Source organism: Sminthopsis crassicaudata, chromosome 6 (assembly GCF_048593235.1).
Source record: "Sminthopsis crassicaudata isolate SCR6 chromosome 6, ASM4859323v1, whole genome shotgun sequence".
In the NCBI taxonomy this organism is placed as follows: Eukaryota; Metazoa; Chordata; class Mammalia; order Dasyuromorphia; family Dasyuridae; genus Sminthopsis; species Sminthopsis crassicaudata.
This window is the reverse complement of record NC_133622.1, coordinates 107,388,535-107,405,007: the sequence shown is the minus strand read 5'-3', so window position 1 is coordinate 107,405,007 and position 16,473 is coordinate 107,388,535. Positions and strand designations below refer to the sequence as shown.

General features: G+C 34.5%; 1 protein-coding gene across 2 annotated transcripts in view; it reads right to left on the bottom strand.

The window, feature by feature from the left end:
• CYP4V2 (cytochrome P450 family 4 subfamily V member 2) overlaps window positions 1–16,473 on the bottom strand; it is a 32,340-nt gene that overhangs the window by 12,112 nt on the left and 3,755 nt on the right. For both annotated transcript variants that reach the window (XM_074276443.1, XM_074276444.1), the window contains 4 exons: window positions 13,655–13,767; window positions 6,599–6,684; window positions 5,465–5,655; window positions 5,044–5,113 (listed from right to left, as the gene is read on the bottom strand). In XM_074276443.1, coding sequence (XP_074132544.1) covers window positions 5,044–5,113; window positions 5,465–5,655; window positions 6,599–6,684; window positions 13,655–13,767 — 460 coding nt within the window. The remainder of the gene's footprint in view (window positions 1–5,043; window positions 5,114–5,464; window positions 5,656–6,598; window positions 6,685–13,654; window positions 13,768–16,473) is intronic.

Sequence of the window (16,473 nt, the reverse complement as noted above, 5' to 3'; positions counted from 1 at the left end):
AAAAAGATTTTTTTAAAAAGTGGGGGAGGGAAGACCTATATTTACAAAAATATTTGTAGCAGTTCTCTTCTAAGGGCAAAAAATTGTAAATTGAGGGGATGTCTCAATTGGGGAATGGCTTAATAAATTGTGATATGTGGTTGTCATGGAATATTATTATTCTATGGAAAATGATGTACAGGATGCTCTCAGAAAAACAACCTGGAAAATCCTCCATGAACTCAAGCAAATGCTTACTGTATACAAAGTAATAACAACTTTCTGGGATGACCAACTATAAATGACTTTGCTATTCTCAAAAGTACAATGATCTGCAGCTTGTCTGAGCAACTTATGTTGAAAAATCATATCCATATCCAGAGAAGAAAATGATTATGTCTGAATATAGATGGAAACATTCTGTCTCTGTTTCTCTGTTTCTCTGTTTCTCTGTTTCTCTGTTTCTCTCTCTCTCTCTCTCTCTCTCTCTCTCTCTCTCTCTCTCTCTCTCTCTCTCTCTCTCTCTCTCTCTCCTCCCTTCTCTTTGTCTCTGTCTCTTTATCTCTTCTCTCTCTCTCAAGGGCTTTTTAAAATTAGGGTAGGAGATTTATACTTTTTTCACAACATGAATTTTTATGGAAATGTTTTGTATAACTTCACATATGGTTTCTTAATGGGGGCTGGGACTGGAGATAAGAAAGAATCTGGAACTCAAAAGTTTAAAAAAAAATGTACAAAACTGTTTTAAATATAACTGAGGGAAAATATTAAAGTTAAAAAAAAATAGAGAGTCCATAGGAATTGATGGAAAAGGTAAAGTGAAGCAGAGAAAGAGAACTAAGATTTTATGTAAAAAGCTAGATCAAGATCTTCCATCTGTCTGAACTAATATATTTAGAACAGAAAGGGACCTTATATCATCCAGTCTTATTCACTCATTTTATATTAAGGGAGCTAAGGTCTAAAAGATCAACAGAAGTAATCTTGTGTTAGTTAACTTGGTATGAAAGCCAGGATTCAAGGCCAGCTACTCTGAGGCAACTTCTCTCAACAATCACCATTGCCTCATTTGTTCTTGAGATGCTGGAAGATCTGAATTCAAGAAAAGTTGAGGTGCTCTCCCACTGTTATTCCCCACCCCATCATAGCTACCACCACTAAATGACTACTGGTATCAACTAAAATCTTAACCTGCTTATCTTCCCCTGGATATGATGGATCACAGCCCTGAATAAGATTGGTCTGGATGGCTTCTGTTTTCTCTGCTCATGTTCTGCTTTGCTAAAGCAGACTCTCAAAAGAGGCCCTCCAAGGCCAAGAATAATGATCCCAATCACCACAATACTCACTTGTCTATGATGAGGGGACAGTAACAATGGCAAGTATAAATGGAAGCTGCCCACTCTATAGATTCATGGACAAGGTTTACTTCTTAAAACATTACAGAATCAGGGAACCAAAGAAATTCAGGCAGGGATCAAAACTTAGAGGTCATTTAATCCGACTCCTTTCTTTTCCAAGTAAGAAAAACAAGCCAGAGAATCTAAGCAATGGGCCATAGGTCAGCATTTGGTTGGTATCAAATCTGTTCATTGAACCCATGGATTACATCTGATACCGAGTGCAATGCCCTTTCCATTCCTTACGTCATTATTTTATATTGCAAAATGACCTTTTCTGTAAATATTCTGGATAAACTATTGCAGTATGTTATGAAGATAAATTTGCTTCCTGAACTTTTCTTCTTGTTACAGCTTTCTGAGGTAAAAAGAAAAATCATCTTAAAAAAAAAACCGAGTGATTCCATTTTTGAGGTACTCATTTCATTGGCACAGTGAGTTACTATTGAGGAAACTACCTCTGCCAATGAATATCAACATCTGTTCTGCAACATACAGTCTTAGAAATTTGTCTGGAATACTCACAGAAAAGTTGAGTGATTTGTCCAAATCTATTTCAGAAGCAGGACTTGATGCAGATCTTCCTGACTTTAAAATCATCTACCAATCATACTAATTTACTATTTATTTACTACATACTAATTTGAATATGATCTATTTATTTCCCAACTAGGAATGAGTCACCTGTGTATCACAATTTTTGCTGCTAAGTAGCTAGTTGACCCAGTAGATTTGATTACTTATAGTTACTAAGTTATGAGTGAGTTATACTTATTAATTTATAGTTATTAAGAAAAGGATAAACACAGAGCACTGGGCCTAGCATTAGGAAGATGACCCTGGACAAGTCACTTAAATTGAGAATGTTTTCCAAGGTTTCCTTCTTAATCTTCTTCTACCCCAGAAGTTTTTAACTTGTGCCTATGGACTCTTTAAAATGTTCACTTTGATATAATTAATTTCTTCTGTACTCTATATATTCCAGTTTATCTACTGCCACAAAGATCTATGACATAGAAATGTAAAGAGTCCCAGCTCTAGTCTATCCTTTCTCCAGTTCATCCTTTACATTACTACCTAAACAACCTTTCTAACACACAAGCCTGATCACACCCCTCTCCTATTAAAAAATCTCCAGTGGCTCCATCATTCTAAGCAGGTCATTCTACTATTTGACTATTTGAGTCTCTACTGTCTCTACTAAAGTCTCTACTAAAGAAGGTAGGAATTCCTTAGCCTGTACTTAAGGTCCTAAAAAATTTGGCTGCAACCTTCCTCACCAGCCTTATCTTGCACTGTTACTACAGATTTATTCTGTGTAACTACCTTCCAATCTTATCTGACTCTTTCTCTCTCTTTTCTTCTGACTGCCCTATTTTCTTATTCTTACCTGGTGGTCTTGGAAAGTCACAAGTTCTCAGTTTCCTTAGCCAAAAATAAGAGCCTGGACTACATGGCTTCTGAGGTTTCTTATAACTTTAGACATATAATTCCAATATTTATTCTTGGGATGGGCAGTACTTCGTTACCACTTCATCACACTACACTCAAACTGTTAAAATATCTGCCTTCTCTTGGTTTATCCAATATAGGTGACAACATAGTGTTCTTTTGGAAGACCTTTATTGATCAATTGCAAATAATTTCTCCCACCTTGAAATTTTTTCCCAGAATACAGTTTTTTATTAAAGATTTTTATAATTAATCTAAATATATTCCATTCCTCCCAATCCCACTGAAAATGAGGAAAAAAAAGAAAAGAAAAATTCCTGTGACAAATATGCAATCAAGCAAAACAAATTTCTTCATTGGTATGTTTTTAAAATATCTCATTCTGCATCCTGAATCCATACTTCAAAATTCTCATAACACTTTGTCCTGACCTTTTCTTTGCATTTTTTACATTGTCTTTTATTTAATAGTTATCTAAGTGGCCTCTTTACATCACAAGATCTTTTAGTAAAAAGAAACAATCTTTTTTTTTCCATACTGACATTCCAGGGGGTTGTAGAGTACCTGAAATGGAGCTAGCACTTGTCAATTAGTCAACAAGCAATTCAGCACACTTATAATATTCTGATACGAAGATAAAGGAAAAACAGTCTCTGGTCCCATGGAGTTTATATTCTAAAGACACCCTCAATTTATGCACTTTAAAGAATATGGAGGTATGGAGGTAAGCAGTCTATATATAGGCAGCTAGATGGCACATGGTGCACAGAGTGCCAGGTCTGGAGTCAGAATACCAAAGGATAAATTGGAATATGTAGATATGAACATCTTCCTGAGTCTAAATCTGGCCTTAGACATTTACTAGCTGTGTGACTCTGAACAAGCTAACCCTATTAGCCTCTTTTTTTTTTCATCTGTCAAGTAAGCTGGAGAACAAAGTTGCAAGAAGCAAACACAACTGAAACAACTGAACAACAACAGACTATATATGGAAAGGTAGATGGGAGTTGTGCAGACAATGTTAGACTCAGGGTATAGGATAACCTGTGTTCAAATTCTGCCTCAGACACTTAGCTAGTTCTATGACCTTGGCCAAGCCTCTTAACCTCTCAGTGCCTCAGTTTCTTCATCTGTAAAATGGGGAAAATAATAGTACCCATCTCCCACAGACTTGTAAGACTCAAATGAGATGAAATAAGTCAAGTGTTTTGTAAATCTTACATGTTAGCTATTATATATATATATATGTATATTCTGCATGTTATATATGCATAGCAGTTATATATACATATTCTTATATATTTCATATATCATGGGATGTATGTATATATAATATATATCCTTTATATGCTATATAACACACATATATGAATCATTCATACACACATACACATATAGATATATACATATATGTACATGTGTATGTATAAATTTAAGGTAGATGGGGGGCTTACACAAATAATTAATTACACAGATAATTGCTGCATTGAATTGAATTATGAAACAAAATTACTCTGTATAATGTAACATATGTGCATTAGGGATTAAAAGAGAAATGGTTATACCTATGATTCATTCCATATCTTAAATGAATTTGAATTTTTGCCTCATCCAGAATCTGCACTACATGTTCCACCTTTACTAAAATTAATGTTGTTTTTACGCGCAAGCCTAGTGATACTGAAACTCTGAAAGTAAACTCCATGAGACTCAAGATTTCACTGATATATGGATCTACCCTAATGAGGGAATCTCAACCTATCAGGATTTGCTATAAAGACTCCCCCTATTTTTTACCAAGCTGGTGAAGGAACAAGAGAAACAAGATACAAAAGTCCAAACTCAGAATTGCAATGAAAAGTTTTCCAGCTTGTTAGGAGTAAAATGAGCTTGTACCTGGGGCACAGCCCTTGAGAACCCACAGTCACTTCCATTCCAGAAAGAGACATTAAAGGAAAGGGGTTTTTGATACAAAACCATAAATGTAATACATTGTTCATAGAAGAAATGGTAGCTAGCAGAAACTTGGGCAATTTCACGTATTAATGCATGTTCATTTAAAAATATTAATTTAATATGCAAGCATATTAAGGGCCTATAAGAACTTCCAAAAATGGAATATCACATAAATGATTAAAATACCACTGTTAGCACTAACTTTAAAATCCTGAATAAATAATAATCCTTTAGAAGCTCAAAAATATCTATTTACCTTAAAACTGAGTGGACATACTCAGAATCACCATTGACCTGGGCACCAATATTTTTACCCATAGCAGTTTCTAGAAAATGGAAGGGAAAAAAAAAACCCGAGTTAGACTCATAAGTACATCCATCAATTGGGTGGGGAATGGGGTGGTTTGATGATTTACTACTTTTAAAAATGGTATAATGTTTATTATATTTTTATGCTTATTGTTTTTCAATTATCCATCATTTTCCATGTTCCCTTCTTTTCCACCCTCTTTTCTGCCTTCTCCCCTTTCCTGTAAACTGGGAAAGGATCCCCAGCTGGGCTGGTGCTACAGAGCCCAGTTCTGAGCCAGTCTAATGCGAGATCCAGCAAACTAGGGTTTTTCTTCAACACTATTCCTATATCTGAGTACCATAATTAAATAATAATAAAAACTTACCACAGATTATGTCTAAGGCACAAAGAGTGATGTCAAGAGAACAGTTAAAGGCTTCTTGGTCAACATGTTTTTCAAGCTTACTAATTAATACATTAGCTTGTTCATTCATGATATCTAAGAATTCTTCCAAAATCATGAAATGAAAGGTTGGGGTTAGCATTTTTCTCCTGGAACGCCACTTGTTTCCAGTACTATAAATTTGTTACAAATAAGAAGAAGAAAAAAAAAAAAGAATCAGAGAAAATTTTTTAATCTTCTTGATCTGAAGTTCAAAACTGGTAATTAACCTAAAATTAATATAATTAATATGTGAATATTATTAATAGTATGATAAATAACTAATCTATAGATTCTTAAATGTTTTCAATGAGTCAGTCATAATAAATATTTTTTACCCCATACATAAGATTTTGATTACAATATCATCATTAATGATTTAAAAGCCTGCATAAATACAAGGTTTTGCTGTCTCAGCAGCAATATAGTCCCCTGTTCTTGGAAGGCCTGCCTTTGTTAAATCTCTGCTCTTCCCTAAAAGCCTAATCCCCAGGCTACCAAATCCATGATTCTCCGGATGCTAACTACCTCCCTTCTGTGATTTCACAGAGTATTTGGTTTTGTCCCTCTCTAGCAACTATCATATTTTACATGTATTACAGATCTCAGTGGTTGTGTTTTTGCTTCTGTTAGCTTCTACAATACAAGAGGGAAGAGAAGCAGCCCTTAAACTCCTCATTACTTTAACACTAGCATAGAAGTTTGTATACATTAGACAATAAGTATCTGATGAATTTTAACAATGTTAATCTATGGAAGTATTACAACTTAAATATTTTCATGTAAATCCACATTGAAACGATTCCTTAAATTGAGAAGGAAAAGTATCCAAAATATCAAAGCCCCAAACACATTTTAATCTAGGTTAAAATTAAACTATAAAATTGGGATGTTTTTAACACAATTGTAGCAAATCATCATATATTGAGGAGTTGAATTTCTAAGGTTCTATATATTACCACAAATATTTTCTTCATTTCAATAAATATAAACAAGTATAAGAAATTATCTAGTGTTAGCTTCTGAAATCTTCAATTCTCAAAAGAAAATAGGATCACAGCATGACATTAAGCATACCTTGTAAGGAGTCCAAGGCCAAGCCAGGGTTCCAGGAACTTATACATGTAGGATTTGTCTATTTGCTTTGAACTTGATAAAAGCACCTTAAGAAAGGAAAAAGAGAAATGTTCTTTAGGTTATGGAAAACTTCGGAGACAGTGAGGTAGAATGGCCTTGGATTCAGGAAGCCCTAAATACAAATTCTCTTTTTTAATGGCCATGTGACCAGTCATTTAACTTCTCATTACTTCCAGGAAATTCTGTAAGTTTATAAACGACACAAGAACTGCTCTATCATGTCAGCAGAGGGAATTTCTAAACTCAGAATTCTTTACATTCAGGAAATCGAAAACCCAAACCAAACTATACATCAATATACATCTATCTGCACATGTAGGTGTCTGAATAAAATACATGTAGATAGATAGACAGTAGATAGCTACCTAGTCTGAATACTTTTTAAAATTGATTTTAATCAAATCTGTAATCTCATTAGTATAGTGAACTCCAGCTATGGAAGTCCTTCTTCCAATGCAAGACCATAACCATTAGGCATATATAGTGTTGGAGAGTTAGTTGTCTGGCACACTAAGGAAAAGTGACTTTCTGAGTGAGAAACACACATTTGTATGAGTCAAGGGCAGCATTTGAACTTAGCTCTTCTTGTCTTCAAAGACAAGTTGGATGTTTTCCATCCTTCCACCTCCATTCTGTGTCTCTCTATCTCTATCTTTGTCTCCGTCTTTTTCTACATATATCTCTCTCTCTGTCTCACTCTATCTCTGTCTCACTCCCCTCTCCCCCTCCCTCCCTCTTTTGTTCCCTCTCTGTCTCATTCTATCTCTCTGTCTCTGTCTCTCCTTCTCTATCTCTCTCCCTCTCTCCTTCCGTTCCTCTTTGTCCCTCTCTGTCTCTATCTCTGTTTCTGTCTGTCTCTCTCTCCATTTTTCCCTTTCCCCAACATAAATACACATATAAATATAATTACAAACATATATCATCATACATAATATATATTATATGTACATATATAGGGAAAAAGTATTGAAGCTGTTTTAAATATACCTGCATAGAACAATTTAGATCTAAAACAAAAATTTCAAAATCCATTGCAAAATTCCACATAATTTTGCTATGATTTGGCATATGGATTCATTTATTCATGAATAAATCTTCCCACCCAGGGCAGATTCCTCTTAGCAAAGCTAGTTCTCTAATGTACACCTGTAGTTTACAACTTTAAAATTCTGTTTTTAATAGTGCAGTGTAACAGTCAATAAGCATTTGTTAAGCACCTACTATGTGCCAGACACTGTTTGGCCTGGAAGTATCGTGCTAAGCTAAGGGATAGAGAAGACTAATGAAATCAGTGTGAAGCAATGAACAGCACACAGGCCTTGGACATAGGGGACATGGATTTGAAACTGGTTTCTAACTAGCTAAATGACCTAATAATGTATTGCTGTGTTGAAGGGAACCTTGAGGCATAATTCCAGAATGCTCTCCAAAATGGTTGGATCAATTCACAATTCCACTAAGTGTGAATCAGTGTCCCAATTTTTCCATAACCCCTCCAACATTTGTGTCAAATGGTAGCCATCTTTAGAGCAAAGGGATTAGAGGGAGGAAAAAAATTTACATGACAGCTTTATTACATATTTTAAAGGAATAGCAAGTTATACATAATAGATTTTATGCTGTGAAAATATTCATTTTATTTCTTAAGTTCAGAACAAAATAAATAAAAATTTTTAAAACTATAATATTACAATATTATAAAGCACTTTCTCATGTGAATTCTATCAATGTTTATATCTATTTGAGGTGCTTTTCAGACAACATCTGCTGAGTTGAAAGTCTCTGGTAGTTCCTCCCAAGCTGAAAAAGATACCAGCAGCACATTGTTTTGTTTTTCTATTTGTTTCTGGTGAAAAAACCAAAAATAAAAAAATTTAAAGGTAGTTTGGTCTCAGACAAGATTGACATCTATCAATCTACCTTATTAGATATTAAAAATAATAAACTTTGAAAATGTTTTTGAATTAATTTTAAAATAATAAAAAGCTATTGCATGTTAACATAAATAATATTTTTAAAATAACATTTTCTAATGCAAAAATTTTAAGAATGGCATTTTTAAAACATTTTTGCAAATCTCTGCAACATATCAAATAGGCAGGAATAAGACTAGGAAGATTTTTCTATCTTCTTCTGCATATAATCTGCTGTAATAACTTGTTTTAGTTAAAGTGTGCAAAGTACAGTAATGAATATGTAGATAGAAAATAAAAAAGTATTTTAATTGACAAATAATGTTAGTATTATTATGAAACTAGTACAAATCAACTTCAGATCTCAGTGATCTCCAAGTCACGTTTTTTGATGAACAGTATGTATAAGGAAATAAAAAAGAAATAGAGGGGGCCAATCACTGAAAAAGGAAGAAAGGAAGGAAAAAAAGCATTTATTAAGTACCTCCTCAGATGTCAATCACTGTGCAAAATGTCTTTACAAATGTTATCTCATTTGATCTTCACAATAACCCTGGCAATTTATATGGTGCTAAGAGATTTATAACTATTTGATGCTCTCAACAACCCTGAGAATGTAGGTGCTCCTATCTTTCAGATGAAGAAACTGATTCAAACAGAAGTTAAGACTTATTGTCCATCACTTAAAAAAGTGACGATAAGTTGATGATAAAACGGATAAGTTTAATGGAAGGACCATTTAAAAAGTTATAAAAATTAATGCATAAAGAATAAAACTAAACCCACAGGGATAAAAAGCAATGAGGTGACCAATGATGTTTATAATATCCCAGGTTTTACTTTCTTTAACTGGCCAAAAGAAAATTCTTATAGAATCATTCATAGGAAGTAAGAGATGAGACTATTATATGTCATCTAGTCCTATCAGAGAGAAGAAGCTTAGAGAAAGAAGATATCTTTCTGTTTAAGAAAGAGAAGAGGTTTAAACACATTTTAGTGCCTTTTTTAAAAGTATAATTCCAAACTGCTTTTCAGAGTGCTTGGACCCACAGCTCCTTCAAAACAATTGTAAATGAGAGAAGAAGCTTAAAGAACAGAAAAGTTTAAGTGATTATACTCTCATAAAACATGGCCCCTAAATGAGAAAAAATAAACCTTTAACTAGCTTGGTGCTTTAAGGGCAGGTAAGAGATGAAATGTAAAAAATAAAAAGAAGAAGTTTAATTTTTAATGTTTCCATTAAAATTAAAATCAAGAGTTGTGCAAGGGGCAGGTAGGTGGCACAGCGGATAGAGCACCAATCCTGGAATTAAGAGGACCCAACTTCAAATCGAGCCTCAGATACTTACTAGTTGTGACTCTGGGTAAGTCACTTAACCCCAATTGCCTCAGGAAAGAAAAAAAGAGAGAAAGAGGCCAGTCCTACAGCACGAAATAAATAAATACCTAAATAAATGAATAAATAAATAAAGGGGCTAGCTGAAAGGTACATTGCTACTCCAGGGATACTAAGGGAACAGGAGGAAGGGCTCTTGTGTTGAACAACTTTAGATTATAGCAAGGTGAAGTGAGAAAAAATAAAAACAATAATTGATATTCATATATGTGTAATACTATGAGATTTACAAGGCATTTTCTTTCTGGCATTAGTGGTACACTGATGCAGAGAAAAAAATGGAAGTTGCAAGATTAAGTAAAAGTCAGAGAAAAGTCAGAGAACTTCTAGCTAATCTTGGTAAATTCAAATCACTAGCTTCTGAAGCACTCTTCATAGAATCAGGTCTTAAAGAACTGGCAGGTGAGACTGAGGTGCCACTGTTTAAGGATCATAAAGGATCTGGGAGAACAAGGGGTACAGTAGGACCTGAGAAGAGCAAATAGTTTTTGGATTTCTAAAAACATAGAAAAAGACAGTCTACAAAACTCTAGTCCAGAGTTCCAATTCATAGAAAATTTCTAGAAAATATTATTAGAAGAATGAATAATGAATAACCAGAAAAGAAGTTAGGAAGGCAGAAGCCTTCCTGTATAGGAAATATAGAATATACTATTCCTCAAAGCATAAGATTACAAATAACCAAATGAAAAATTGCTTTAAGTCACTCTTGAAGTATATAAAGAGTGTAATACACATTTGCCTACTGAAAATTAAGAGAACAACTAGTAGGCCATTTTCAGTTTTGGAAAAACTGTAATTTGGTCCAATCACTCTGAAAAGCAGTTTGAAATTATTCTTTTTTAAAAAGCCACTAAAATATCTATAACCTTTGACTAGATAATCCAGGACTTGGCCAGTACCCAAAGGCAATCAAAGACAAAAGCCTAAATTCACCAGAATGTTTATTGGTGCAAACTATATACAAACAAAATGCAGAAAGGTCAATCTAGGGATGATCTCAAAATAAAATTAAGGAGGCCTGAAAAAGGCTTCTTGCAGAAGAAATTTAGCTAAGATTTGAAGGAACTCAAAAAAGCCACGAAGTAGAGATGAAGGAGAATATTTCAGGCATGGGGAACTGCCAGTGAAAATGCCCGATCAGAAGATGGCATGAGCTACGAAGGTCAGGGTCACTGGAACACAGTGTACAGGAAAAGCCATAAGCTGTAAAAAGACTAGAAAGTTGGGGGGGGGGAGCAAGTTATGAAAAGCTTTAAAAATCAAATGGAGGGATTTATAATTGGATCTAGGGAGCAAAAGGGAGTCAATAAAATTTATTGAATAGGGGAGTGACAGTGCCTGAGCATGAAAGCTGACAGGTCAGTGGAGTTTTGGGGTTTTTTTTGGTTTTTTTTTTTTTGTTTTGTTTTTTTTTAAGTGGGTGAGAGATTTAAAGAACTAACCAGCAACTATTGCAATTGCCCAGACTTGAGATAAAGAAAGCCTGAACCAAGATTCTGGCTATGACAGAGGAGAAAAGGAGGCGTATCAAGACATGTTACAAAGGGAGAAATGACAAACCTTGGTAAGAGATTGGATGCAGTACAAGGGGATGTCAGAGAGTGCAGAATCAAAGACAATACCTAGGTTGCAAGCCTAGGTAGTGAGAGGATGTTAGTGCCCTCAATCATGTCAAGAAAATTCATAAGAGGAGAAAGTTTTCAATCTGGGATGTGTTGAGTTTAAGATGTCTATGAGACATCCAATTTGAGATATCTAATAGGCAGTTGGAGACAGAAAACTATGGGTAAACAAATTGCTTTGGGCTAGATAGGAGGATTTTAGAATCATCAGCATAGAGATGAAATTTGATCCATGGGAGTTGAGATCACAGAAATGAAATAGTATACAGGGAGAAGAAAAGATGGCCCAAGGAATTTCCACTCTGGTATTACCTAGGAGAGGATACAGCAAAGGAGATGGAGAAGTGGTCAGATAACTAATAAGAGAACCAGGAGAGAGAGGTTCTCTCTAGAGAGAAGAGAGTATCAAGGAGAAGAAACCAATCAACTACATCAACTGCAGAGAAGTGGAAAAGGATGAAGATTGAAAGAAAAGACATTACATATGGCAAGTCAGAGATAACTGGTCATTTTGAACAGAGCAATTTTGGTTGAATGATAAGTTGGAAGCCAGATTGTAGAGCGTTAAGAAGCAAGCAAGAAGAAAGGCAGTGAGCACTTGTTGTAGACAGCATTTCTCAAGGAATTTAACTACAATAAGGAAGAGGGACATGGAATTCAGGCTAGCAGGGATGGGTGAATGAATGGATCAAGCAAGGGTTTCTTAAGGAAGACATGGGCATGTTTGTAGGTAATAAAAAAGCAGCCAATAGACTGGGAGAAATTGACAATAAGAGAGGGGGTATATGCTAGAAGGGGCAATTTGCTAAATAAGAGAAGATAAAATGGAATTGCTTGTGGGTGGAGCCAGATTACTTTGGCAAGGAGAACAATCACTTATTACGTGAAAGAGAGGTGAAGGAAGAAGTAATGGAAGAAGGATTCTGGCCCTTGAATGATGAGGAGTTGAAGAAAAGATATAGTTCTTGGTAAATGACTAATTTTTCAGTAAAGTATGAGACAATGTTCTCAGCTGAGTTGGTTGGGGTGGAAGAACCGTAGGATGCTTGAAGAGGGATAAAAAAGCTATAAGGATAGTAACACTTCTCTGAATTCCAGCTTGCTTACATAGGGCTCAACCAGACACACATCAAAGCTTCCAAGCTTATCAGGGTGGGATTAGGTCCATAGATGGCTGCTACAACTCCAGTTTGGGCAAAATAAACAGACCTAGTCTTTAAAAATAAATAACACAATTTTAAAGGTTTTCTACTTAAATTGTTGACCACAGTCTCCTTTGATTTGAATGCCAATTAAAGAAAGGCATAATAGAGAAAACTGATCATAATAATATATCATCAATTTTAAAAATGTCATTCTGGAATATTTCAATTAATTTTTTTCTAATCATAACCATTATGACTGATGTTCACAACTCACCCACACCTACACATGTATACATTTATACCTACAAATGTATAGTGAGGATACTGTAATAAAGAGAAAAGTACTCAATCTCTTATTGAAAGATGTGTGACTGAATTTATAGGCAGTTGGATAGTATAGTGAATAGAGTCCTATACCAGGTGTCAGAAAGATCTGAGTTCAAATTCAACTGTAGGTATTTATTTGCTGCGTGACCCCGGGAAAGTCAGTTAACATTTCTGAGCCTCAAATTCTTCATCTCTAAAATGAGGGAATAGCACCTACCACCAGTTGTTGTGAAGCTAAAATAAAACAATGTTTGTGAAACTCCAAAGTGCTATATTGATGGGTATTATTATTATTTTTAGTAATAGTAGTAGATAATACTTCCTAGTACTATTCATTATCTAACTAGTAGTATCTAGGTGGTATATAATACTATCTAGCTGAACTTAGACAAGTCATATGACCTCTGCAAGTCTCAGCTACCTTATCTACAAACTGAGAGGGCTGGACTAAAAGTACCTTTTTAAACCTAAAATACTCTAAGTATTTCCCAAAGTAATACACTGAGTAGCAGGAAGTATTGCTGATAAGGATTCCATTAGAATTTAACAGTTCTTCAAATTGCATTTTTCTATTTGAAATATAAACTCACCTCCACATTATCGGCATGATACAATGCCACCATTGGCACTGGTCCTAACCACAATTTTAGCAGAGGTTCCTGTCGGTATTCTTCAGAATAGTAATTGATCTGTTCAAAAAATTCTGAAAAATAAATGGTTTCAGTTAAAATTCAGTCAAATGATCATTTGAGAAATCAAATTTTTATAGAAATCATGCATTTAATAAAATACCTCTAACTTCCATGAAGACCTCTTAAGATTCAATCTTAAAAAAATAGAAATGAGAAGAACGACTTCCAGTATAATGACTAAAAATAGAAACCAAATTCCCTCTATAGACTTCTATGTGCTAAAACATATTTGATCTTTTTAAATCTATTTTTTAATATTTGTGTTATATTTTCAGTTCCTTCATATGGTACAAGGTGATAATCTGGTTTTTTTTCCATCTTATTAACTCTTTCTCCAAATACTCCTTAATTAAAACTTTCCCTCAATTTTATTACTTGCAAGCTCATAAAATACTAAATTCCTATATGTAATTAGTCATTTCTACAATATCTATTTTGTTCCACTGTTTTGGTTTCTCCTATTTGTTTTTCTGTAGATTGTTTCAGGATCAGCTTTAATAACATTTACTTTATCATATGTTTTAAAATCATTGGGACAGGGAGAAGAAATCTACCTTAATTCAATTTTTCTCTCTATTAACCTGTAATTCAACAAAAATAATAAGTAGTTATTTGAAGGGCAGCGGACCAATACATGGCATGTATAACTACAGCATATTACCAATGATAACTTGCAAATTTTCATGTATTGTCTATTCTGATTTTATATTGCCTACTTAGATTTTAATTCCCTTGAGGATAACAATTTTATGTATTTATCTTTGAATCCCCAGCCCCTAGCACCAAGCCAGGAACTTAATTAATAAAAGTTTGCTTGACTAAAATTTTGCCTTTCTTTGTATCTCAAGTGTTTGACACATTATGAATACCTGTTGGGTGATCAAGAGAAAAGTATTATAACTGGAAAAAGAAATGGATTAGTCCTGTATCAAGAGGGATAAATTCCAGATGGACAGTTTGAGTTCTTCTCACTGTCCATTAAATATTAAAAGACCTGAAGACAGGCACTTAGTATATAAGGTAGAAACTTTCTGAAAGATTTATATTAATAGAAGGATTTCCAAATCATACTGGAAGAGAAGGATATATGGTTAAATTGGTATTTCCAACTTCTTTCCTTTTATTCCTTCTAATATCATGTAATTATTCCTTGTCAGCCTTTAAAGCAGTGGTCCTCAAACTTTTTGGGGGCCAGTTCACTGTCTCTCAGACTGCTGGAGGGCCCGACTATAGTAAAAACAAAAACTCACACTCTGTCTCCGCCCCTCAGCCTATTTGCCATAAGGGGGGGCCCTCCCTCTCTCCCCCACATAAACATCCTCATAGGCCGCAGTTTCAAGTATTCTTATGCTTATGATCCAATAAAATCATCAAATGAGAACGTAATTGAAAACTTAAAGACTGAATTTTATGGGAGGCTACATGTAGGAGGTCAGAGGGAAAAAGAGGAACCAACAAAAAAGAAAAAAGGGAGAGCGATAATGAGCTGCCAAAGATACAGGAGGAAAAAAAGATTATTAGTTCACTCATTTATTCATTCAACAAATCTTTAATATGTGCTTACTGTTTGCAGAACACTGTGGTAGTTGATGGGAAAGGTACAAAGTTTGGACGAGATTGAGCTTACAATGGAAGATGGTTGTTGTTCACTTGAGACAGCCATTGCTAACTCTTTGTGACCCCATTGAGGAGTTTTCTTGACAAAGATACTGAAGTGGTTTGTCACTTCCTTCTCTTACTTCTCTAGTAAGTGTCTGAAATTAGATTTGAACTTAGGTTTTCCTAACTCCACGTTTGGCTCTATCTACCATGTCACCTACCTGCCCTTTCTATTTTATTATTCAGTGTAAGATGATGTCAGATTAGAACAGGATTTGAATGTTGAACAAATGAGATTGAATGTTGGATGGCAGATGATGAAGGAACGTGTACAGGAAGGAAAAAATCTTCAAGAAGGAAGGATCAATCAATAGTGTGCACAAAGCTGGGTAGAATAGCTAACACACTAGATTATAGTCAGGAATTCCAAGATTCCCATCTTAATAGGCTAGGCCTTTTATGGTATTCTTTTATGAATTAGATTTAGTGGGTTAAATATAAAGTCACTTGCTTTTTAAAAAATCACCTTTTCAATAAAATACAGGACAGAAAAGGTACTGGTAAATAGCAGTTGTTCCTAAAATATCTCAGGGGTTTTAAGGACTGAAAATGTAATAATTAATTCAGCAATAGCATAAGGCACATCAGGAATTTCAAAAAACCACTGCAATCTAAGACTTTATTAAAAATGATCACCTCCAGGAATAAGGAAGTGATAGTACCTCTGTACTATGTCATGCTCAGATCATTACAAGGGTATTAATAATTGCTTAAGGAGAGCAAGTGACGTAGCAAAAAGCCTTGAATTCCAAGTCATATGAAAGTCTTTTTATGCAACTTAGAATCAAGAACTCAACTCCAGAGAATGGCTTTAGTAAGAAGGACACTTCTCCTAAAACAGAGTAGAAAGAACAAAGACTGGTTAAAGATAAATAATGAAAATTAAACTTTTTTGAAATTAAGATGTATGTAGGAAGTAAGAGGAAAAAGAGCAGAGAAGACAATCTAAATTTGCAGTGAATCAAATTAATGAAGTCTCCAATTAATTTCAATTAATTAATTAATCCAATTAATGAAATTCCAATGAATGGCATTATATAGAAGAGAAGAACAGGGGG